Genomic DNA, 25,405 nt, shown 5'->3' on the forward strand with positions numbered 1-25,405 from the left:
TCATCCTTCTTTATCCACTGTGTAAACTAGGTGGACCTGAATCCTTAGGAAAAATCTAAAGCATTTGGTTGTTATTAGAGGAAGGATAGCTGACTCACACATGTGAAACATTAAAGAAAACTTACAAATGTTTCAGTGATTTTTTTTTCTTTTGTTGTTGTTTGGGACTGTGGGGCATTTAACCACCTCCTGCCATGCGTAGAACACTTGAGCTTCTCTTTTTAGTACCAGGTATAGTTAGGTATAGGCTAATAAAACAAACAAGGACAATATTTTTATTTTCTTTTCCCAGCATTTTTATTGATTTATTGAAATGTAACATACTATACACTGTTCAGCCTTTTGGGAGGTAGGAAGAGGGAGGGATTTTATATCTTTATGAGGAGTCTCCTTAGTACCAGCACTCAGATGGACACACATTTATGGCCAACTCACCTTGACATCATGGCTAGGGGCCACACTTCCCGCAGAGACTGAGCTCCCAAAATCATGATGATTTATTTTTTAATATACAATATTCAGGGCTGGAATTGCTTTTTCTTCAGTAGCACAATCCAACTACAAAGGTGACCAGAATTCTATCTCAATATCAAGCAAAGATGCCATTTTTAAATTCAGGAGAATCTCCTTTCTGTTTCTGTCTCTATCTCTCTGTGTGTGTGTGTGTGTGTCTGTGTGCACCCAAGTGCGAGCACACTTGCACACGTGTGTGTTGGGAGGGGGAGGTGAGGGTGATGTTTTCTATTTTTGGCTTCTGCAAGCTTTGATACATTTTGCTAGAAGCTGTTTTAGTGTTTGGAGTCTGATATTGATGCCTGTTTACACATAGTCTCCTTAGCAATCTAAATGGCTACATGAAATACGAATCCAGTTTGTGCCCTGTTTGCTGTTCGTGCAGTCATCTAATCCTATATTTGTCTCACCAAGCATTTAATTTTGGTTTTGGGTGGTCTGTATTCATGTGTCAGGTGCAATTATTATTTTAAAATGAAAGAACAAAGGTAATCTAGTTCTGATAGCAATACATTACATTATAGCTCTCAGATTCAGTTACCAATTATATTTTCACATACAGATTCCAACCACAAAAATTAAACATTTTTAGAATCTGATTTGTTAAGAAGCAAGTTGGAAGCCAAGTGCCACAAAACGCAACTTTAGCCATAAGCCAAAACTCTCTGCCTCAAATGCATATCTTTTGAAATCCCAACTTTTTTAAGGAATGAAAAAATAAGACCTTTTATGGGATTACTTTATGGGAAAGTTTCCTAATAAAGCTAATTCTTAAATAACAGATTAACTGGAAGCACTGGTTAAGCATTGACACAATTAAGTTATAAGAGAGGATCACAAAACACCAGCCTTTCTAGAAGTTAAACTTTAGTAAAAAGACACATTTAGTGAGTCTTTCCCTTGTACCAATATACTGTATCCAAACAGTAAAAATAAACAGACCTTTTCAAAACAAGAAATATGAAGATAAAACTGCAGCATCAATATAATCTTATAGTTATCAAAGTATTTAAAACAAATAGTATTTTTCTACACTTTTAAAAAAATCACTACAGACACTGCAAATAAGGCTTATGTATTTATTTAGTGGAATACAATGTGATGATGACTGGTATACTCTTATGTATTGTTTCCTATACCTGCTCTAACAAAATGAATTTTGATATGGTTACATGATGGAATCTTCCAAAGCTCTTTAAATTTACAGAAAATAACTTTTATTCGGTTTTGTAAAGACTAGATGATACAGCTTGAACAGATTTCAGTATATGGCTACACATATACCAGGATATATTTGCTCAGTTTAAGCCCCTGGGAGTGTTATACTTCAGATTCCTCAATAATTCCTTTGGAGGAGATGCACTATTGTGGGACTCATAAAAGGCTCTTATATATGCAGACAGCCTCTTCATCACTTACCATTGAGACGCATGGCAGAAAATCAGTAAATAATGAGGCTAGGTACTAAAATTTATTTAACAATTTTCCTTCTTTTAGCATATTCTTGGAGCCCCATTGGTGTATTAAAAGAGAAAAATTTGGCCTTTGGGTCTATTTCTTATGAAAGGAAGCCTTAGGAGTGATAGATGTTTTTAAATGATGGCAGATATCTCTCATCAAGCCATGCCACAGCACTGTCATATTTATTGTTGATGGTTCTTATTGTAGAAGTCATATTAAGTTAACAGATAGCACATGGGGCTCTCACCCTGCTTCCCTATCTCCTCTCCAATTCTTGAAGTGTTTGCCAAGTTTTAAGAACACTTTGTCATGAACATGCATGTGGTGTGCTGAAGAAAAAGAAAAGGTAAATCAGAGGGCAGCTGCTGAGGATACTCTTTAAAACCCCAAAAGATATTTAACATCCTATTAAATAAATAACTTAGAACGAAATAGAAAGGGATGAAGGCAGAATGCACAAGCATACCATACTATTTGTTTTGTTAGAACAGTTTTACACTAACATGTTTACATTTTTTAAAATCTTATCTGACTCTTCCATGATGCCACGCCCAAAGCTCCTTTGGTTGTGCATACGATGTGACCCAAGTGCTTTCCAGGAAATGCTTGCGTGTCTTACTGCTCATTGAATCATTAGGCTTGAATGAATGAGCAATGAAAGTCTTTGATATGAGTTCGTATTCCATAAATAACTTTCCCGAAGATCATTCAACAGATTGTCCCATGTCCTTTGAGTTCTATCTTAGAGGTTAAAAAACAAGCACAGAAACAAAAACTTCACCAAAAAAAAACCCCAGCCACAATGTTGTTCGCTTAGGAATAACTTCCATCCCATTTAATCTGCTTATATCTCGATTATAAGGCATGACACAGAACTAATCAAAAGAACATCGTATGTCAGCAGTGAGTACAACACCTTTAAAGACTTCCTTTTTTTCAAGCAAGCAGACATCTGCAATGTGTCTTTGCCTTCTGAGCTCCTGTCTTTATGAAGAATACCAGAGAGTCCCGGCAAAAGAACCTTTGGTTCCACTGTATCCACAAGCATCACCTTCCTCTAGGAGTGGACCACCATTGGAAGAAAATGAGCCGAGGTGTTTTTCCTTCGTGTTTTCTGCCCTCTCCTGGGAGCTCCTTTCCCATTCAATGCCACGTACATTTGCCTCCCATTGTGCTGCCAGTTAAATGATGCATACGTATTGTATCCATTTTCCTCTATCCTCTCCTTCAGCTTACAGTCATTGTTAAATTCTTTCTGCAAGAGAAAAATAAAATCTTTTATTCCTGTGATGATGACACTGAATTCCATTTGACACAAACCATCCAGAGAATGCCAGTTCAAGAGTTTTGTTTGCTGTTGCCATTTGTACGTAAGTTGTGCACTTAATGTGCACTGTCAGCAACAGAAGATTAAAACTCATAATCATAAACAGAATCTGTGTCTGAAGTCTCATGATTCATTTTAATTGATCATCATAACCACATGTTAGGGCCCTTTAAAAAAGCTGGTGTGTTTTGAAGATGACATGGTTTAAGTGACTAGAATGACTGTCAAGAAGCAAATATTCCATGAACAGTATTTGTGATATGCCAATGATAAAGAATAGCATTATGTATAATCCTTTTTTTCAGAGTAATGACCAGGGGTCTCATGAGGAAAATAGAATTACAGAAAAAAACTTGAGCTTATCAAGTTTTCAAACTTTATCTAGGTATAAGTCCATAATAAATATACCCACACTGGTAAGAAAGCAGATCTTATAGCAAGATCATGATAGTTCTAGATAACTAAACAAGAGTCCAGGGAAGGGTGGGGAGCTGTCGTTCTTTCTTACAAATATTAGATTTCCCCATTTTGTAGATTATTTACAGTTTTCCATAAGTTGGAATTTTAATAGGTTTACTCTGAGGTCTAGAAATAATTGAAAACTATGACACACAGAATGCCTTGCTTTGTGAATTACCATATCAAAGAAATTACAAGCATGGTGACTATCACTGCCTTTATTGTATAAACCTGAGACTTTGATCCTGGGAAATTCCACTCTATAGCCATAGTCCTTTGGCATTGTTTCAAGTGGCCATGTGTTTTTAAGGGGATCTTTGGGACAAGAATTGATGTTTCCTTCATTCCACAAATCCAGTATTTCACCCTGGAGTTATTGATGAAAAGTAATCACTAATCTCAAAACTCTTGCTTTAGAAATGTACCTCTTCCCTCATATCCACACTAAAGCAAATAAGCAGCTAAGGAATTGGGGTCTTTGCTCTTCTGGTTCCACCTTTTCCAATCCAAACAAAGGTCATTGTAGGCATCTTTTAGCTGGCCTCTACTGGGCAGTTAGGACAGCTTTTCTCAATTTGGTATTTAAAAATTTTTTTTACTAAATTCTCAGTTCCTGAATATGTATATATTTAAATATCTGTGTTTCTATGAGCTAGATCATCATTTTGAACATTATCAGAACCATCACAAACAGGTATATTTATGTTGATGTTACTGGTTTAAGCTTTGTTTCCTGGAATTTATTTATCCAATGTGCCTATCTTCTGCAAATTAACATTTAAGTGTAACAGTAAAATGATTTAAAAAAAAGTCAAATGATTTATTTGGTTGAAAATAAGATGAAAAGGTAAGTTACTTAAATAAGGATTATAATGTAAAAAAAAAAAAAAGGATTATAATGTAACAAAGAATTCTGCATTAGAAAGGAATTTAAATCCTTACTATTTTTTCCATTTATTCATCTTAGTTTGTCTAAAACTATATGGCTTCAAAAAGAATAAATAAATAAAACTATATGGCTTCAAAGCAGAGATAGCTTTTTGCATGAATAATTACATTCATTCTAATAAAGGGGGTGGTGCAGTTTAGAAACTAGAAGGATTAAGGTTATTTGAGATGATTTTATATTTGCAACAGAGCTGTGTATAGAGAAGTAGCAGTAAATACTCATTTTTCCTCCCCCAAATAAATTTTTAGAGCAATGTCTCTAGGTTTATTTATTTTAGAGAGAAAAGGAGAGAGAGAGTGAGTGGGTGGATGAGGGGCAGAAGGAGAAGGAGAATCTTTAGCAGACTCCCAGCTGAGTGTGCAGCCTGACACCAGGCTCCATCTCATGACCTTGAGATCATGACCTGAGCTGAAACCAAGAGTGGTTTGATCAGCTGAAGCACCCTGGTGGCCCTAAAATACTGTCTCTTAAGGTGAGGTACACCTGTAGCAGACTCCGATTCTCAGGTGTTTTTTAAAAATATTTATACCTTACCTCAAATGTATCAGAATCTCTGGAGGAGGGATCTAGAAATCTATGTGTTTTATAGCATTTAGGTGAATCATAAGTATTAAAGCTAAAAAAAATCTTGGGGCTCTGTGCTCTGGATGGATCTGAGTGCTGAGGGTATAGTGTGGGACAAGGAAGCCTCTGCCCAATTTAAGTTCACAATATATTAGGGGAAGAGAGTCAACAACAGACACATTAATGAGAGAATTTCTGATAAAACTCATTGCAGATAACTAAAAAGGAATGCTATGATAGAAAGCAGTAGGTATCTATTTTAGATATAGAAATGGGATGAAAGAATTCACACATCTTAGAGTTCAGTAAGAAGCATAGGCACAGTATGCGAGCTATGCTGGGATAGAAGAAAAAGGTAGGGAAGTAAGAGAAGTATTAAATATTTTTCTGACACAGTTCATTTAAGAATTCTCCATTTCTCTTTGATGTCACCTTTTAAAAAACATACACTTTATCAATTAAAAGTTATTTCAATCTTTTATTGCAATTAAAATTATTTACCCTTTTTCTCTTGATCTAGATTGTGTGATCTGGCTTTACTTTAAAGCTTTGGTTTTTGACTAAGTATATTAGTATCTCTGCAAAGAATATAAACTCAGTTCTCTTACCCAGTAATTCTGATAATAGTAGATTAAGGAGGGATTCAGGCATGTACATTCAAGAAAATAAATTAAAAATGCTTCAGAAGTGATTATAATGTGAACCCTGACTGGCACCACTTTTTAAAATGGCCCATTACATTTCTGGGCTCATGAGCAGAACTGCATATAATGGAAAAATTTAACTGAAATTCCTTTAACCACCTTCCTCCCCTGCCATGCAAAATGCAGTTATGCTAGACAGAGGGACTGGCCCACAGTGTGGGTGCCTAGCTCCCCACTTATGAGTGGACCTGATACAAAAGAAATACATGACTATTCTATAATCAGACCAGTGGTTCTCAGTTTGGGTTATCAAAGTGTTGCATCAGAAATTCCTGGGACCTCGTTAGAAATGCACATTCTTAGGTCTTATCACAGCTTTAATGTATCAGAAAATCTAGAAGTGTGTTTTAATCTTTTCAGTGATTGTGATCAAGTTTGGGAGCTGCTGGCTCTAGGCAGGCAGTGCAATTGTTCTTATGCTAATCAACAAAATAAGGTTTTTTACACATTTTGAAGTGATATTCCTTAATATTTGCTATAAAACACAGAGATGTATGTACTCAAAGTGTCAGCTGGATACCAACTACATCAATGAATTAGTGACTATTGTCTACATAAATAAAATTATGGAGTTGATTGAAGGCACATAAATGGTGAATTTCTTACTCTGTCTCCCCATCTCATATTTTAATAGAATACAAAATTTGAAGCCCTGTTTTATCTTAACCTCTAAAATACACACAGTGTATGGTTTCCTACTCAATTTAAGATCTTTGTTTTCAATGATTCTTCTACAAGTCGTCTGCAGCACCCGTGCCAATCTGACCAGATGCTTCCGTGAGAGTATGACCCGTTAACAGTTCAGAGCATTGACGGACGAAAGCCAGCAACAGCGTGTGTGGTAGACTGATGGGTGAACAACAGAGGAAATTACAGAATTGTGAGAGCTGCTTTGCCAGCCCTTGAAACTCTGGTGACCAGCCTACTGTGGCTCTATTTACTAGCAATAGAATGATAACAAAGCTCTTCAGTGTCTGGGGGGAAACATTCCAAAACTGTGGTAATGATTTACTGCAGTGGACTTGGAAAATTAAAGCAGAATACTTACTGAGCCATAGAGTTTCCCCTTCTTGTTCATGGCTAAATAATAGTTGCTGTTAATGGCTTTGACGGCAACGACTCCGATTTCCACTGAAGTTATCTCCAGGATACCTAAAACATACAATAAAAAAAAGCTAAACTTGAAGGGTTATATACATTTAAGTGAAAGAAAGAAAATTCAGAACTATTGAGTTTGAATTTCTGGTAGTTCTAAAATCAGTAGATTTAAAAAACTGGGGGTAGCTGGGTGGCTTAGTCAGGTAAGCAAACAACTCTTGGTTTCAGCTCAGGTCATGATCTCAGGGTTGTGAGATGGAGCCTGGTGTCAGGCTCTGCACTCAGCAGGGAGTCTGCTTGAGATTCTCTTTTACCCTCTTCCTCTGCCTCTCCCCTCCCCTCTCTTTCTCAAATAAATAAATAAATCCTTGAAAAAGAATAACTAAAAAATTTTAAAATTGGAAAAAAACCCAAATCTATTTCAATGTGCCTAAAAACCCAATAACTATATTTAAACAAGTAGTTAGTCTTTAAAAGAATTGGCCTATATTTTACTGTGAGCATATAAGGCAAAATATTGTTTTAATTAAAATGCTTCCTTTGCTAACTCTGCATTTTCAACCCCATAAATATTGAAACAACTCTATCTTAGCCTAGATTTCACAAAAACTTATCAGAGCACACATCTGTACTATGGTATTAAATTAAATCCATAGCATATGTCAATAATATGTCAGATTTGCCTCAATCTGTAAAAACAGTGGTAAACTATTTCTCCTTTGTAGGGCACTTAGATAAACTAAATCTCTTGGCTACATTTAACTGATAAATTCAGTTTTGGAAAATGTGTTGACATTCTGTGATACAGAAAGACTAATCCCAACATCCACATTGTCTTTAAAATAGCAAAATCGTAACTCTGGTTTGGGAGAATATCCAGTATGCATCAGCATTTTTAAAGGCTTTTTTTTCCCCTAGAAAGAATGGAAAACTGAGGGAAATTGTAACTGATAGACAGGAGCCCTTTTCCCCAAATACACACATTTTGGTTGGTGCATCCAAAGGTAATTTTCTCTGAAAACTGTAGGTAACTCTAGGGAGAGCATTCAATATCGCCCTTACCCCCAAGGCACAAACAAATAGATCCATTTATATGCATATTTATTTGTTTTTAAATATTTTATTTATTTCTTCATGAGAGACACAGAGAGAGAGAGAGAGGCAGAGACACAAGCAGAGGGAGAAGCAGGATCCATACAGGGAGCCTGATGTGGGACTCGATCCCAGGACTCCAGGATTATGCCCTGGGCTGAAGGCAGGCACTCAACCGCTAAGCAATCCACCCAGGGATCCCTTATATGCATATTTTAAAACACTTTCTTGTAGTTTATTTCCTTAATTCTTACAACAGTCCTCTAAGATGGTATTGCTATTCTTAATTACAGATGAAAAAAATGGAGGATATGAGATCATATAGCTGATATATACAAGATGATAAAGTGATGGATTCAACACCAAAGCTTCTGGCTTTTAGACTGTTATGCTCTCTGTGTCTATTTGCCTCTCCATCATCTCCCCACCCTTTCCCATTCTCCAACGTGGAATCCTGTTGGAAAACCATCTGACAAAATGACTCATCAAAGAGAATAGCCTTTATAGGCATGCTACAAAGTAAAATGTCTAAGTATCAGGGAAAGGAGTCTCATATACTTTATGTCACAAACAGAAGATATAGTAGAGCAAAGCAGGAGGTTCAATCCTGGGGCAAAATATTTAGGTTGGTGTTTACTTTCCTTAAGAAACAAACACTGTCAGTAAATTGCAAGGTGTTCCCTATGTACGCTTTTGTAACTGGAAATTGTTAGAATGAAAAGATTGAAGGATGATTTTAGCAAAGAATAAAAGCAGGATTTTTGAAGATGAATAAAAAGTAATGGGATTAAACTAGATGATAAGAGACTGAGCTGACAAAAGGAAAAACGTGATACAAATGTTACTAAATCCTTGACCAGTTATTCCTGAGAATGCACTGCACATGATCTATCATATTTAGCTTAGAAACCTCTCGTTTTTTCTGCTTTGCACAAATAGGAACTCAATATTCAAAGAATTCATCAATTGATCAACCATTTTCCCACTCTGCAACCAGTTAAGACTAGTGTGAAAATGTTCACTATGCTTCAAAATAGAAAGTGGGAAGACCTAGACGACTTAAGGTTTTTTTCAAATTCTGCAAAGAATTTTCAGTTATGTCAGTAAATTATAATCTGATAACTTTTCCCTAATGAACAATGACTGTCTTTATTATAAGCATCTATTAATGTTAAAGTAACTCTGAGGGGCTTAAGTGTAGTGGGTTTGCACATTTTTCATAAGTAATCTATTGAGTATTCTCTGTTTTTTGGTAAGGATGATCAAGTTTGCTTATAAAAGTATTTTTGAAAAGGAGAACCAGAATTTTACTCAATGTTGTTGGACTAATAACTTAGTATTGTATACTTTGATCCAAATTTAAGTGCCAATTAAAGGATGACATCCTATCGGAAAGTAAGTGAAAGATATACAGATTTCTCTATATTTTTTTTACAACCTATGTGAATCTACAATTATCTCAAAAGTTATAAGGTTTTGTTGCTCAAAAAAACTAACACCTGAAAATTGTATCATTAATGAAAGGAACATAAATTATATTTCCCATTCATATAAGTCAGATATTTTCTAACTTTAAAGACATACTCTTGTAGTGAAATTCTATTACTTACATTAAGTTTTAACCACATCAGTTTTGATGTCTCTTAAAAGATGAATATGCCAGGTGGTATTCTAAATCTATTTAAGAGCTTTTGAACAGTTTAATTCAAACACATAGGAAGACCTCTGAGGAGAAGGGCATTCTTTTGGGAAATGGGAACATAAAGTCAAGTAAGTTATGGCTTTCCTTAAGCAAAATCTATGCTGTATTGAGAGTAAAAGACAAATACACAGAGAATTGCAATAAAACAAATTAAGTGATAGTAAGAGCTAAGATGAAACGCAAAAGAAGCGAAAATAAAAGTAGTTCATATTGGCTGGGACTCTAAGGCAGACTTATGATTTGGAGAGGAGACTTAACTTGAGTTTTGAAGGTTGAATAAGAAGCATCCAGGGGAAAGGTGAGAAGACATGAACAAAAGCATTAAGGTGAAATAGTATGATATTTTTAGAAAAATCATGTTTGATTTACCAACTAGAGAACAAGGAACAAGGAAGGAATTCATGAGATGGGAGGTTAGGAAGTTAAGATACACTCAAGGTATCAACCATCTTGTATGGACAATTTTGGAGAAAGGAAGTATTTTACCTAAAAACATATAACTTTAAAAAACATTAGAAAAAGCCAATATTTTGTGAATTCATTTAAGTATATAATAGCAATCTATAAAGTTTATTTTGAATTATATTTGACAACCTAAATAATAAAGATTGATTATCAAAATTACAAGTGATTGTGACATAAATCAGCTCATATTAATGGGTACATTCTACCTACAAATTCATCATCAGCATAGTAGTGGGGAGGATTCTGCAAACTGATAAACTTCAAATGTTAATAACCTAGAAATCACAATTTTCATGTAAATCATCTTTTCTTTTAACTTGCCAAGGCATGAGTTATGTTTTGATGAATCACTGAGTAGTTAATCTGAGGAGGGCCATTCACAAGTTTCTTTCTCAGTTTATACTTCTTATCCTTCTCCAGAAGAAAAGCATCTGACCCATTTTCTCCCCAGCAATCACTGCACCAAGAATACTTCTCTTTTGGGCCTATTAGAATAAACAAACTGTTGGCCAGCATGGTAACTTTCTCCTTAAATATATTTTTATGGACATAACAGGAGAAAGTAAAAGGCAAGTAAAACCTTAATACAATGGATATAGGTGGGGAAAGCTAGATGTAAAAAACAAATGCAAAATCCCATCCTAAACAGAATGTATCTATCTCTCTATATCTATCTATCTATCTATCTATCTATCTATCTATCTATCTATCTATCATCTATCAGACATACATACACACTAGAGGTTCTCTGTATACGTATATATATGTACATACATATTCTCTGTATATGTATATATGTATATTCTCTCTCTATACACACACACTAGAGATTCTCTGAGTAAATTCATTTGACTAATATGTAGTAAGTGCCATGGTGTAGGATTTGTATTAGCTCTTACTATGGAGGAATCAAAGACAAACAAAACACAGTCGTTACCTTCAAGGAGTTTTAAGACTGGGTAAAATAAGGACACATATAATGAAAGTAATTACAATACAAAGAAAATATTTTAGGGGCAGCCCGGGTGGCTAAGCAGCTTAGCGCTGCCTTCAGCCCAGGGTGTGATACTGGAGACCTGGGATCGAGTCCCACATCCGGCTCCCTGCATGGAGTCTGCTTCTCCCTCTGCCTGTGTCTCTGCCTCTCTCTCTCTCTATGTCTCTTATGAATAAATAAATAAAATCTTTTTTAAAAATATTTTAGAGGTACATGAGAGAGAAAATACATTGTCTTCATTTTAAATAGTAAAGTTGTCTTGAAGAAGATGGTTGATGTTGGAAGTGAACCTTTTAGGGGTAGGATTTTAGTAGGTGAGAATTTGGGAAGTCGAGAGGAATAGTCTATTCAGAGAAAAATGAGTGAGGAAAGAAAGGCCTGGGGGAAGCAAAAAGATTTAGTGTGTATTTGAGCCATGGTTGGCTCTCCCCACCAATTGTACTTTGTGGGGACTATTCAGTAAAAGTATAGATCATACTTCATTGAGTAGCAATGCTACTCAATGCAGTGCTCTCGGTGAGGAATGTACTTTCCAAAAACTTTGTTGTGAAATTTGGAAGCAGTTCAATAGGTGTCAGAGCTTCATGAATTCAGAATTAGTCATGTCTGTTATTTTGCTCTAAACATTTTACTCAAAATTATGCTATATAGTTTGATAGTTTTAGTTAATGTCCTGAAACATATACATATGATTAGTATAATGTAATACACAAATCCTAACTTCTCTAAGCTAAATCTCATTCTCATGAATTGTTGTCAAGTGTCTCAAATAAATTATATTATATCCTAATACAAAGAAGCCTATGAAACCCCCCAGAGTTTTTATCACATCTATACTATATACCTCAGAGATTATGTGGCCATACTCTAAAGTGTAGGCCTACGTGGCTCCAAAGGTAGTCTTGAGAATCACATAGGTCATACTCCCTTAAGCATGTATCTTTCTAAAAGAACCATAGCAATTGCAGTGGTATTTTTTTTATTAGAACAGGGTATACATACATATTTCATGATATGTGCTCAATATATTTTTACTGAATGAATTATTATATTGAATGAATTACTGAATGATCAGTCCAGCAAATGGCTGAGAAAAAGAAACTCAGGACTCATTAAATACAGAATCTTTTTTCTTTTGATAGTAAGGTCAAATTAGTAAAACCTTAAGATAATAACTCTATGTCCAAATAAAATGAAAATGAAAGTAAATGTAAATGCCCAAATGAGGGGGCACCTGGGTGGCTCAGCCATTGAGCATTTGCCTTTGGCTCAGGTCATGGTCCCAGGGTCCCAGGATCGAGTCCCACATCAGGGTTCCCGGGGAGAGCCTGCTTCTCCCTCTGCCTATGTCTCTGCCTCTCTCTCTCTGTGCCTCTCATGAATAAATAAATAAAATCTTTAAAAAAAGATTTTAAAGATAAGAAAAGAGAAAGAAATGCCCAAATGAATATACTTCAAAGGAAAAGTCAGTGAATTACAAAATATAAATATTTGTTATTTATAAGTAATCAACAGAAATCTGAAGCTGTTTTAAATTTTCTAAATAATATGTGTATATATCTTCAACTATTCATTATTAAAATTGTGAGAAAAGGGATCTAAAACCTGGATCAAAAAAATAAAAAATAAAAAATAAATAAAATAAAACCTGGATCAGAAAGGCTATCTAGAGTGTAAGTTCTCAAGACAACATTCTTGGTTAAGAAAGCACCAATTGGGGTAAGTTGAATTGAAAGACAGTAATAGCACAAAAATCAAGAATGGTACAGAGTGACTATCATGTATCATATATTTAATATTCATATCTGAGTCTCACAAAATATATCAAGTAAGCATTATATTCTGTACATGTTGAAATTGGGCCTTGGAGAAATTAAATAAATTGGAGAACATACATTCACCTAGGGTATGGCAGATTTGGTATTCGGATCCAAGGCCCATTCTCTTTCCATTAAATAAGGCTTTGTTGAATAAAGTTGAATATAGCAAAATAAAAAAGGCAATGATAAAGACCATTTTACCTATTTTGAATACTCCTCCATACTATAGCAAACACTTGAGTTTTAGATTTCAAAAGTATTTTAGAGAAGCACACTGATTAGTCAACTCAAAGCGATTAATTTCCATATAGATTAATTTTCTAGGTAATGAAAGTTTTACAGCTTCTTGGATGTTATTTATCTAAAAAGTAATTTGGCACCTTCATCTCCAGGTTCACTTACTTCCTTGTTCATATATGGAGATTACTAATAAAAAAGTAATGTTTTTCTTGATGACTCGGGGAAATCAATATTATCGCTAATGACTTCCTCTGTTATGAAAGTAGAATGCCCTAAAGTACTTCTGAATACCTCCATTAAAATAAGCTGATGAATTAATATGAAATCTGGTTAGAATTGAGTCAAAATTATGGGCAAGGCTTGGTGGTGTTTTTTTCTGAGTACAGGACATATGAGGTTTTGTGTAGAAATCCCAGAATCTCTTTTTGATAGGTTCTCCATTACATTTCAGAGAGTGATGTTCTACACAAATGAGGTGCAAAATTCTGGGGCAACAAAAATATTTAGGTTTATGTCTAGAACAAACTACATTAGTTTTATCTTTTTTATCTATGATAAAACATGTAATAAATTTCCTATGTTGTAAAAATTGTGATAATTTGCAAACAATCTAATGGGGTATAATTTTGCTTCATAGACACTGGTGTGGAAAAAATTACACAGCAATTATTATTTCAGCTAGTAGTTCATTGATACCCTTGAATTTGTTGAAAACATGATTCCACTCATGATTTTTGACAGTGAAATGCTACTTTGCAACTAGGAAGTCCAACAGATTGCAGGTTTATAAGATCATGTCCAGAAAAAAACATATAGCAGTTTTCAATATCTAAATTTCCATCACAGTAATTAATAATATTTCAAATAATGTTTTCATTTCTCTTTAATGTGAAACAGAGTTGATCGAATCCTCATCATATTATGTGAACTGCTGAACTCTCACACAGCACAAAGGATCTCCTGAACACTCTGCTAAGAGCCCTGACCAAAGGTAAGCCTGACTTCCACCTGCACTAGGTTGTGTTCCTAAAGGTGACCTCACGTCCCATGCTGAGTCTTTACTTAGGAAAATACAATGTTGCCCAATTGCAAATTATACATTGTCCCAACCCACCTTCCCATGCTATTTTCAGTAATTCCCCTACTTCCTTCCTTCTGTAATTTTCCACTTCCACATAGACTCTCATCTCTTTTTTTCTCACCTTTTCCGCTTTCCTGTAATCCTTCTTTGTTCTCCCTTAAAAACCTCAATCACCTTTGTCTGAGTTGGAGTTGAGCTTGATTCGTCTAGTAGTCTCCCTCCCTTATCACCTTTAACAAGCATCTGGTGGTATTTGTCTGCTTGACAATTACATGAGCTCAAAAAATTTCACAGAGGTAATGAAGTAGAAAACTGTCACCAAATTCTTAAGTAGTGCATGTCCCAAAAAATAGTCCATGAGTGGTGGATGCAAAGAGTGCAGGAAGAGAATGGGTTTTTGAAGCCTGACTGGGAAAGGAGAGCACACAGTTGAGGGTCTAACAGAACTGTGTTCATATCTCTTAGCTTAAGCAGACCTGTTCAGGATTGCATATGTGCTTGACTCAAGAATTTCAAGAAGTGCATCTAGACTTCAAGTTAACTGTCTTGGAAGAATGTCCAAATATATCTGTTTATATTGTGAGTGACTGGACAGCAACATTTGTGATGCTAATTTTATTTTTTGGTTACCTACTTATTTTCCCATTTCATTTCTCTCCATCCTGCCCTCCCACCATCTGTCTGTCTGTGAATTGTGCACACACACACACACACACACACACAGCAGCTAATAACTTCACAGGCACGCACACACAGATTTTTAAAGGGAACATCAAAGTTATATTTTATATGATGAAATTAATAGAGGAGTTTAGGTGTAAATGAGAAGGAACTAGCTCCAAAAGAGCAGAAGAACTTGGCTTAACATCTCAGTTCTGTTACTTAACCAGCTGTATGACCTTGAGTAGGTCATTTATAATTCCTGAGTCTTGGTTTCCTCCTCTTTCCATTTACAAATTGGGACTAATTGCCTACAGCTCACAGGACTGTGTTGACTCTGCAGCAGTGGGTATTCAATAGGTATTTACTGTCCACTGAATGAGGATGTGGGGGGTTAGCCAGGTTTTCATACCAGAGGTTCTCAAACTTGAGCATGCATCACAATCATCTGGAGGATTTATTTAAACACAAATTGCTGGGATTTTTGATTTAAAAGATCTGGGGTGGGGCCAGAGAATTTGAATTTCTAGCCATTTCTTAGGAAATGCCAATTCTGCTGGTCCAAGGACCACACATGTTCTATACTCTATGATTCAGAGACAGAGCAGGCCTTTGATATGAAAAGGCATCAACAGAAACGTGCAGGAAAGTAGAACCACAAACAGGAATAGTCATAAATAATGGTAGCAACTTAACATCAATGAAAAAATTTTAAAGAATGTGGAAGGAAGTGCTAGGTTTTTCTTTTGTGTATTTTTGATAGGTGTAGAACTCAGCATCTGCCTAACTATAATCATGTGGATTTAGAACTTGTCTGCAAATATACCTCATTTCTGTCTATAGGCAGTTTTTTTAAAAAAAGATTTGCAATAAGATTATCATAGCCTTTATTTTCTTCCCCTCACTAAGAGTGTGGAAATGTTGGTTGAAACTTAAATGCCTTCAGTTACTCCCTGAAGTATTTTACATGCATTCTCTTGGGCTAATTGTGTCAACACTCTAAGGGGCCATGTGGCTCCTTTAAAATTATACTGATAGCCAAGAAATTGCTTCAGATCAGTTGAGATTCACTTGACCCCTTATCCTCTACCCAGAGTTCAAGGCATATACTTGTTCTAGAATGATCTCACCACCTTTAAAAGAGGATACCAGAGTGTGCTAATCATTAATCTAGTTCTGGTCTACCTTGTACTATTTTAGACTCTGGATGCCCTTTCAGCAGAATGCAACACAGCGATTTAGTTTCTCTATCATCCACAGTTCTTTCAGATACCCTTGACATTCATTTAGAATTGCAGACAGAAACAGGACCTACGTTAGCAGAAAATTCTTACCCTCTCTATATAAGAAGATATGCATTTTTCACAATTTGCTAAAGGCCAGAGTGACCTTTTACATTTTCAACTGATGCTTTAAGTGCAGTCATTAGTGTGGCCTTTTTGAGGAATATAGTGGCAAATTCTAAAACATTTCTCAATTTAAGGCTATATTTAATTGATCAGTATTGCAATTGAACCATTGTCAGTGACCTACCATGAAAAGTATCAGAAACTAACAACACAGTTTTAGGGACAATAGTGTCTGCTGTAAATTAATTATTTAAAATATGTTAAAGATTAATTTTCTCCTGCATTTTTAATTGCAAATGAGATGTCACTCTGGAGTCTTCCATGTTGATCATTAGTCAACAAATATTTGCAGATAGTTATTTAATGTGTTTCTTCATGGCACTGTGCTAGATCAATAGATTTAGTAAATGTGACAATTTCTATTTTTTTTCCCTCTCCAGAGATTGTCTTTTGTCCACTTGACTTTATTGAATTATTTCAGGAAATAGTTATCAACATTGTAATAGTGCCATATTTTCAAATATTACCTTTTGTGTTCTTGAGATATATTCATAATGAGAAACATTAAATGTTTGTGAGGATGATACTTTATTTGGAATTTTTGAGAATTGTCCACAGTAAATGTTGATATAAAATTAATTAACTTGCAAAGTGAGAAAAGATTGTCTGGCTAATTTTGCATGAAATAAAAACTAGAAAAGCTTATGTGCCCCTAATAATGGGAATCAAACCCCCTACTTCCAACCACCAGCAATCTGAAAACAAACAAACTAGAATGCTTACATGTTTGAGTCATTTGCTGTGACCCAGGATAACTGACAGTGGATCCTATGTACAGTGGGATAAATGGTAGGAAGTATGACATAAGACATAAGACAGAAGAGTTTAGAAAAGGAGTCTTGAGATACCCTCAGAAAAGCCCAGTACAATTCATTTGAATGGTAATAAAGCCATGGGTAAGGCTAAGAATAGTTACTGAAAATATTTCTTCCTGAAAAGTAAACTTATTTCTGTAGCAGCAAATATATTTGTACATAAAGTCATACAGCTATTTATAGTTTTGCCTTTTTTCCTCCTTTATTTTTGTAAAACCAATTCTTCAGGAAAAATTTTAGAAAATCAGAAATCCTAGTTTCTTGCCAGGGCATCTAGCCACACCCAACTTTGGCTCAAACTTAATATGCCTCCAACACTTCACGTTTCGGGAAAGAAACTGACGGCATCCTCCTGTGTCTTATGTCTCGTCCCTTGAGCCTTGGGGAGAAGGAAAATCTGCCATTATGTTATAGGAAGGGTTTTAAATATTAACCTGGCAAAAGTAAGGGAAATCACTGCAATGTTTTTGCTGTTGGAAAAATCTATAGAGAATGCAAAATATACTAGAAATGTGTTGTGTTCTAGTAAAAGTCCACTAACTTTCTAAATTAGATCTAATATAAGGAGGTGTCAGCAGGATTGCCAGTTATACTTCCTCACCCCCCACCAAAAAAACCACTAAATCATTGGAGATTATTTCGAGAAATGTTCTGTTAATCAAAACTCCTGATCAATCTAATTTAAAGCACAGATTTCAAAGCCTCAAAATCAATTAAAATTACTAAATAAGAAAACCAGTCTCTCTCTCTCTCTCTCTCTTGGGCTCTCTCTTTAGTGATAAAATTTAGATTATTTAAGGCTTAAGAAAAAACTAGTTTTTAGCAAATTGTAGAGTCAGAGAAGAGCTTGACAAAATCTAACAAGTGTCTGGTTCATCTCTGATTCTCTTTTGTAGTTGATGACACTAGAAGACCCAGGGACAAAAAGAGACTTATCAAGCACTTCTAGATTACTCAGGACTGAAATAGTCCATGTTCTTTCTACTACACCATGAGGCTCCTACAAACATTTACAAACTGTTGGCAACAAGGCAAAAATGTTTTATCTATTTAATGTTTTATAGATTAATTTATCTTGTTCATTACCCAGAAATAATAATTCATTCTTGTTGAGCTTGACCACTGCATTTTATTTATAAAGGAAGAAAAATTTAAAAGCCAACAGAAAGAGTTGGAGAAATTACTTCATGGCATATTTCACTAATTGAGCACCATGTCAGTTTAGATGCTTACCCTAAAGACATTCCTATAAAATGTCTAACCGCATTTGCTAAAGTTTTTAAGAAATTATTTGATACAATTAAATATAATATACACTATCTTCGCTCCTCAACTTGATGAAAAGAATAAAGTGGGTCAGTGGAACACATCTTGATGTTGGGTTTCTGGCAAGAAAAAAGTCTTACTTGATGCATTGAAGTATTCACAAATTAGCAAACATGAACAGCCCTAAGTAGTTTAAAATACTTAATGTAGAACAAGTTTTAGGATTCAAACCCAGGCTCACTTTGCACACAAAATTGTAAATTTGCCAAGCTTTCAACATGGTGTAAAATAATTTATAATTAGCTTCTTAACTCTTTCATAGATTCTTTCCATCGTTACTTAGACAGTGGGTAATTATAACACTTGCTAAGAAATATAAATACTACTATTGGTTTATATGTTTTTTTGTTTTTAATTGTGTGGAAAGACAACTCACCTGTTTATATATACTGGCCAAACCAAAATATTTACCATATGTGAAAATCTATACTTCTGTAACTCATGATATTGGCAATGAGGAATTCTGGCTTCTGCTGAAAAGGTTTAATCAAGATAGAAAGCTCATGGCCCTCTCGATTGAAGATTGCCCCTTTTTGGCCATACACCAAGGCTGAAGTGATTCTTTATCCCCAAGATTCATGGAACTGCCCTGCCCTTGCCACATCACACAACTGGCAAAGAAAACAGATCTCTTAGTCTGGAAATAGAAGACAGCATCATACATTCATTTTGGATCACAAAGTAAAGCACATAGCCAGTATTTTGCAGAGCACGTTGTAAAGGATACTTTCATAGAAATTAATGTAAAGGGTTTTCCTGGTACGTAACATTGGTATTTGGAGACAGCATAAAAACAAAGATTAAAACTCCATGTAAGAGCCTGACATTCTAGCATAGACAACACCAGAAGAACAATCTGGGAGAGGGAGGAGATGTTTTAAGAAGAGATACTGTTACCTTAATTACATGTGGGGTGGGAGATTGGGAGTGGGAGTGACATTATTCCTTCTTTAGTGAGATGCAACTAAGGATTGACATTAGAATCCAACACATATCCTCTATTGCTCTTTTTTTTTTTTTTTCCTCTATTGCTCTTTGTCAAGTACTATTTTGTACTCAGCTTCGTGCAAGCCTTAGTAAACTTTTCGGAATAAAACATGCTGAAAGTTTAGCATTTAAGTCTAGAGGATAGGGACGCCTGGGTGGCTCAGTGGTTGAGTGTCTGCCTTCAGCTCAGGGTATGATCCCAGGGTCCAGGGATCGGGTCCTACATCGGCCTCCCTGCGGGGAGCCTGCTTCTCCCTCTACCTGTGTCTCTGCCTCTCTCTCTCTTTGTCTTTCATGAATAAATAAATAATCTTTAAAAAAGACTAGAGGATAGATTATAATTACTATGTACTTGAGTCCTTAAATACATATTATTTCTGGGATCCAGATTATAGAAAAAAATAAAGTGAAAATTAAAACCTAAAACAGGAGAAACACCGATATTAAATGATTAGACTGACTTGATCCAAACCTTGCAAACTGCAAATGTTTCACTTTACTTAATTCAAATTTTATTCCAAATTGTTAAAGCCTTTAAAATTTTTGGGAAAAGAATAACATTCAAAGAAAAGTTATCTTAAACTTCTTTGTAGCATACTTTAGTTATGCTGGACAAAACTTCACAAAATTATGTTTTGAAGAAATGTTTCCATTTGTTTATTTATCAAAATCTGAAAACATTCCCTCCAGAAGACTCAGTTAATATTATTTAATTCACATAATCAATTGCAAGAAGGAATTTTAATTGACTTACTCAATTCAGACTAGTTTATACAGTATTGCCAAATAATTCTTAAATTCAACTGAAATAAGATAATTTACAATGATTAAAATGTTGGTGCATAGATATGGTATAGGGAAAAATGGAAGAAATTTGAAAATAATTTGTCAAGTTGCCATTAAAGGCAAAAATATAATTCTAGGTAAAGTGGTTGGCTTTTTAGCAAGTCAAGTTAGTAATTAATTGAAACATATATAAAAAAACAAGTAACATTCAGTAGTTTTATTCGATTTCTATTGCAAATGTTTCCTCTTCTCCTAGTAATTCTAGATGACCGAAAGAAAACTCTGATTGTAATATAATTTAATTTAGTACAAACATTGAAATATTTCAGTGTAGATTATTCTTGGGTAAGATTCAAAGTAAACCCTGTTTGTTTTCATATAAGAATCTTAAAAAATGATGTCCAGAGAGATGTCAAATCTAGTGTCATAATTTAATTTTAGAAGGAGATATATTTAAAGTCTCCATACTTTACCAAAACAGGCCCAGAAATTCAGGACCCATAATACGCTATACATTTCTTGGTCAGTGTTATTAAATAGATAGATGAGTAGAAATATGCACATCTGTCTTATACAAACTGGTTAAAATGTAATTGTAAAAATTTTTTTAAAAACCAAGTAAATAAAAATAGACATGCCCTGAGAAAGCTCACAAAGCTCAATTAAACTATGGCAGACCATGGAAATGGCGCTCAGGAATGGAACTCTATTAAGCAATTTTTATTTATGGATAGATTACAGCTACTCTGTCACTGAACTTAATTCTTGATGCATTGATAAAAAAAACTAGATCTATTTTCTTATCAAGGAGAAATGTTCAGTATGCAGATTTCAGATTCTTTCAAAACTCTGATCTTGGATCATTTGGCAGAAGTGAGAACCATGGTGAGGAGCTAGAAAAGTGAATATAGCTAGAGATAGGAAGAGTCTCAGTTTGCCCTTAGTTTGTTGGAAGCACGGCTCTTCTGTTTCTCCATATGGGCCACATCTGTGCTAGCAGGACCTTGCCCACAGCAGATGCCCAATATATAATCATGGAACAAATTAATAAATCCATGTGCAAAGTACCTGTTTCAACGGTGGCACTTTTCTCTGGAAAGAGGAAAAGAGCAAATGTTATTGGCAGGTAATCCTTCTTAATTTGAGGGTGCCAATGCAACCCTGGATATTCAGGTGAGATCAGAAGGCAATTACAAATTGTTTCATCTTTCAGAGCAGACAGGAATATAGAGGAGGATGACATTGTCCCCCCAATACTGCCCCAGTTTGTCTTCCATTCTCAGCACAGTCTCTGATTGACCCAGAGTCTGATCCCTCTCATTAATCTTGTGTATATATATTCAACTCTAAGTAATGCGTTATTACCTCAAGGGACTGATTACCAAATATAACCATATGAAAATATTAAAAAATATTCAATGTTTACTGTGTAAAGCCACCTACCGAGCATAAAAAGAGTCACTTTGACTTGTGTGGTATAGGAAGAGGAAGAATGAAATGAAGTCCCAAGCCTAAGTACAGAATTATTCTGCTCAGTCATTTCCTACTAAATTCCACTTTTTCAACCACAACAAAAGGACCACTTTCCTCCCTCTCCTTACATAGGTGTGGAGTCATAAGAAACTATTTGAAAAGCTTAAAAAAAAGTTGCCTAACCATAAAGTCTAGTTTTCTCAGTCACCACCCTGGATGTCCTTTGCCTTGGAAACTTGGTGGAGGATGTTAAGGTAATGAGGTCTGCTGCAAATGTCCAAATATAAACAGTTACTTGTTGACTCTAAACCCCTGCCGGGTGTTTTCACCTTGAGTGCTTAACAGCTTTCTGACATGGTGGGAGATCCTATCTTTATTCCTCCTACCTACAAACAGCCTTCTCATCCCTCTTTGCTTTCTCAGTCAACACTTTAAGTCCAGAGAAGATGACAGAGTCTTTTCTTTATGTTGAGACTTAAAAGCTGCTAGAAGAGTACAACAATTTCACGCCCTTCCTCTTTCATCATCATCAACTCCTCTTTTTATTGTTTCTCTAACCTGCCATTCAACAAAAACAGCCGCTAATAATTATGTTTGTGGTACGAGGCTATGTGATCTAATTGCACAGACTTGTGCCACATGTCTTGTCCAGTTAAACAAACTTGATTTCCAAAAAGAGAGCTTCAGAGACAATTGCTTAGCTGTCTTCCCACTCACAAACTTCAAGGGATGTGCACACGATCCTGTTAAATGCTTGTACCTGACTCTCATTTTAATGTTGTATTTTCTTTCACCTTCATTCAACTCTTCCAAAAATACTGGCATCCCTGTAGAGAGGAGTGTACTACTGATCGGAATCTGATAGTTTTTTTCAGTTGCCCTTGCTAGCTAGCTACTATGTAAGGTAATCACCTTGGAAAGTCAGAGTTATTTTTGACTTTTAAATTGAAGCAAAGTATTGACACACTGAGTCTTTAAATAGACATGGTGGGTTTTTTTGACACATTTATTGGGGACAGGAAAATTATATAGTTATTCTTTTTTGCAAGATACTTTCACAGGCAGATTCTGTATATTTACTTTAATTCTAACTATAGCCTGACAATCCTACCTATGTTAATAAATGCTTTCAAAAAGTTTAAAGAGGGGTGCCTGGGTGGCTCAGTCAGTTAAGTGTCTGCCTTTGGCTCAGGTCCTATTCTCAGGGTCCTGGGATAGAGCCCCACATTGGGCTCCTTGCTCAGCAGGGTGTCTGCTTCTCCCTCTCCCCGTGCTGTTCCCCCTGCTTGTGCTCTCTCTCTGTCAAATAAATAAAATCTTTTTTTAAAAAAAGGTTTAAGGAGACGAAAACCATATAAGGAAAATCATTTCAAGTAGATTCCTATCCAGAATAACTTGTTGAAATATTTGAAGAATTGATATTGCAGATGAAGATTTTGCTCTTATTTTAGCAAAGAGGTACATCTCATTGATTTCTTTTGACTTCACCAAGTCTAGATTTTATTATGTTTGTTGAAACAGATCTCTTCCTAATTGTTTGGCATATTTTAACCTGACATCACTGTCTTCTTCATCAACACCTCCTGCTTCAACCAGCCTCCATATTCACATGATAACTTAAATGAAAAACATCACAAAATGAGCATACACTCAATATCAGAAACATTTGTTTTGGCATCTATGGCTGAGATCTTCTAAGTAGTCCTGGCAAAATCACCATCTAGTCTTCAACACAAAACAGCTGTTTTAGGTGGCAAAATCTTGTCAAGCTAAAGAACCCAACCCTTCAGAATGGGTAACTGGCAAGATTTTGTTCTAATTCATCTTTAGTCTCTACTGAATCTGGACAAACAACTGTGAATTTGTGCCAAATTCCTCTTCCTGAAATAGGCAGCCTGGCTTCCCACGGTGACATAGAATTTTTAAAGCCTTAGTGTCCCCAGGGTATCTGCTAGTACAAAGCTGGTCTAGGATAAGCCACATTAATAGCAGTTTTCTCTTGTCATTCTTAAGCTGTCCTTTTATATTTATGAGTTCATCGCATGAGTTAAATATTTTGCATATATTTTTGCTACTTCAATAGCTGATACTTCCTAAAAAAACTACAGGTTCTTTAATCCTTTAGTAAATAGCTTTTCAACATTTCCAAAAGTATTGGATTTTCAAAAGAGAGTTGACTAAAAAGGCATTATAAACAAGGTGCAAGGAGACAGTGGTAGTTGATAACTTCTCTTTCTCAACATATGGGTTATGTTACAACTGAACAGGTCCTCAGCTTTTATCTCTGGGAGCTGAGGTTGACTGCTTATAAAATCTCATTGTCTAATTAATCCTTAGTTAAAATTCACCTAAGTAAGTCTAACATGAATAGGAAGTTGGTTTCTGTTATTCCACCTTTCACCCTACTACACATCTGGGAAATATTCAGTTTAAGATCAGGTCCAAGCCTTTTGGCATTAACTACCTCTAAACATTAAGATATCACCAGCAATTTGCCTCTGCTTCAGAAAATTAAAAGCGTATTTGATATATAAACATGAGTATGCCACTAATATTACTGGTAATAATTGAGAGCTGTTCTTTTATTATAATGAGAAAGAAGAAAGACTATTCTCAGATGAAATAGGTAGCATAAGTCCAAATGGTAATATTCCTCTAAAATAACTGCATATCATTCACATAATGAATGCTAAAAATCAGGTTTATTAAATGCTACTGTTTTTCTTTACAGTTGTTATACTGTTGTTATGGTAGGGAAAACACATACTCTGTATAAATAGTATATATTCTGTCTATGCCTCAGGAAAATATCAAAATTATGATTTAAATTGCTTATAGGTTAGGGATTATTAGCTCAGTTGATTAGACATTGCCATTTTTTGCTAAGATTATTGTCTGTTTGGTTAAAAATAGAAAAAAAATCCTACTTGGATCTTTTATTCAGACTGATTTGATCCTTGAGGTTATATTTGCATTCATAGTCTAATAATTAAAAATGATCATGTGGATAACACTATAAATAGTTATGACTGGGAAAATTTTAACATCAGTTATGACATTTATACAGGATAGCTAAAGGTAGAGAGATGGGTAAATGGGAAGTGACTGAAAAATTTATTTGGGAACTAGATTTACATTTTTTTGTCAAAGTAGAAATTAAGCAAGATAAGATATTTCTTTTTAAAAATGTATGCAGTTATTTTGGAGCTTCTTTGTTGCTGGGATCTCCCCACTAAGACTTTGTTTCACCACATTTTTTTTTATCTTGGAGCTTTGCCCAGTAACTGAGACTCGAAGAAACTGCTTGCATTATATCCATCAACATCCAAATGCTTATGTCTCCTAACTTTACGTGATTTTAGTTTTTATTAAATAATTGCATTGATAAGAGAAAAAGGGAGAGGAAATTGAAAATGTAGCTTTGTGCCTTTAATTACAGACTCAGAAATTGTTCTCATGCGATTTCCATGTTTGGTT

The 25,405-nt window shown here is 35.1% G+C and overlaps 1 protein-coding gene across 1 annotated transcript in view; it reads right to left on the bottom strand.

Annotated features, from left to right (window-relative positions):
* Positions 1–278: 278 nt before the first annotated feature.
* The window catches only part of FGF10 (fibroblast growth factor 10), a 79,770-nt gene continuing 54,643 nt past the window's right edge, over positions 279–25,405 (bottom strand). Inside the window, exons 2-3 of the mRNA XM_041750795.1 lie at positions 7,026–7,129; positions 279–3,229 (exon numbers count right to left, since the gene is read on the bottom strand). Of these exons, the coding sequence (XP_041606729.1) occupies positions 3,032–3,229; positions 7,026–7,129 (302 nt within the window). The 3' untranslated portion in view covers positions 279–3,031. The remainder of the gene's footprint in view (positions 3,230–7,025; positions 7,130–25,405) is intronic.

Source organism: Vulpes lagopus, chromosome 3 (assembly GCF_018345385.1).
Source record: "Vulpes lagopus strain Blue_001 chromosome 3, ASM1834538v1, whole genome shotgun sequence".
Lineage (NCBI taxonomy): Eukaryota > Metazoa > Chordata > Mammalia > Carnivora > Canidae > Vulpes > Vulpes lagopus.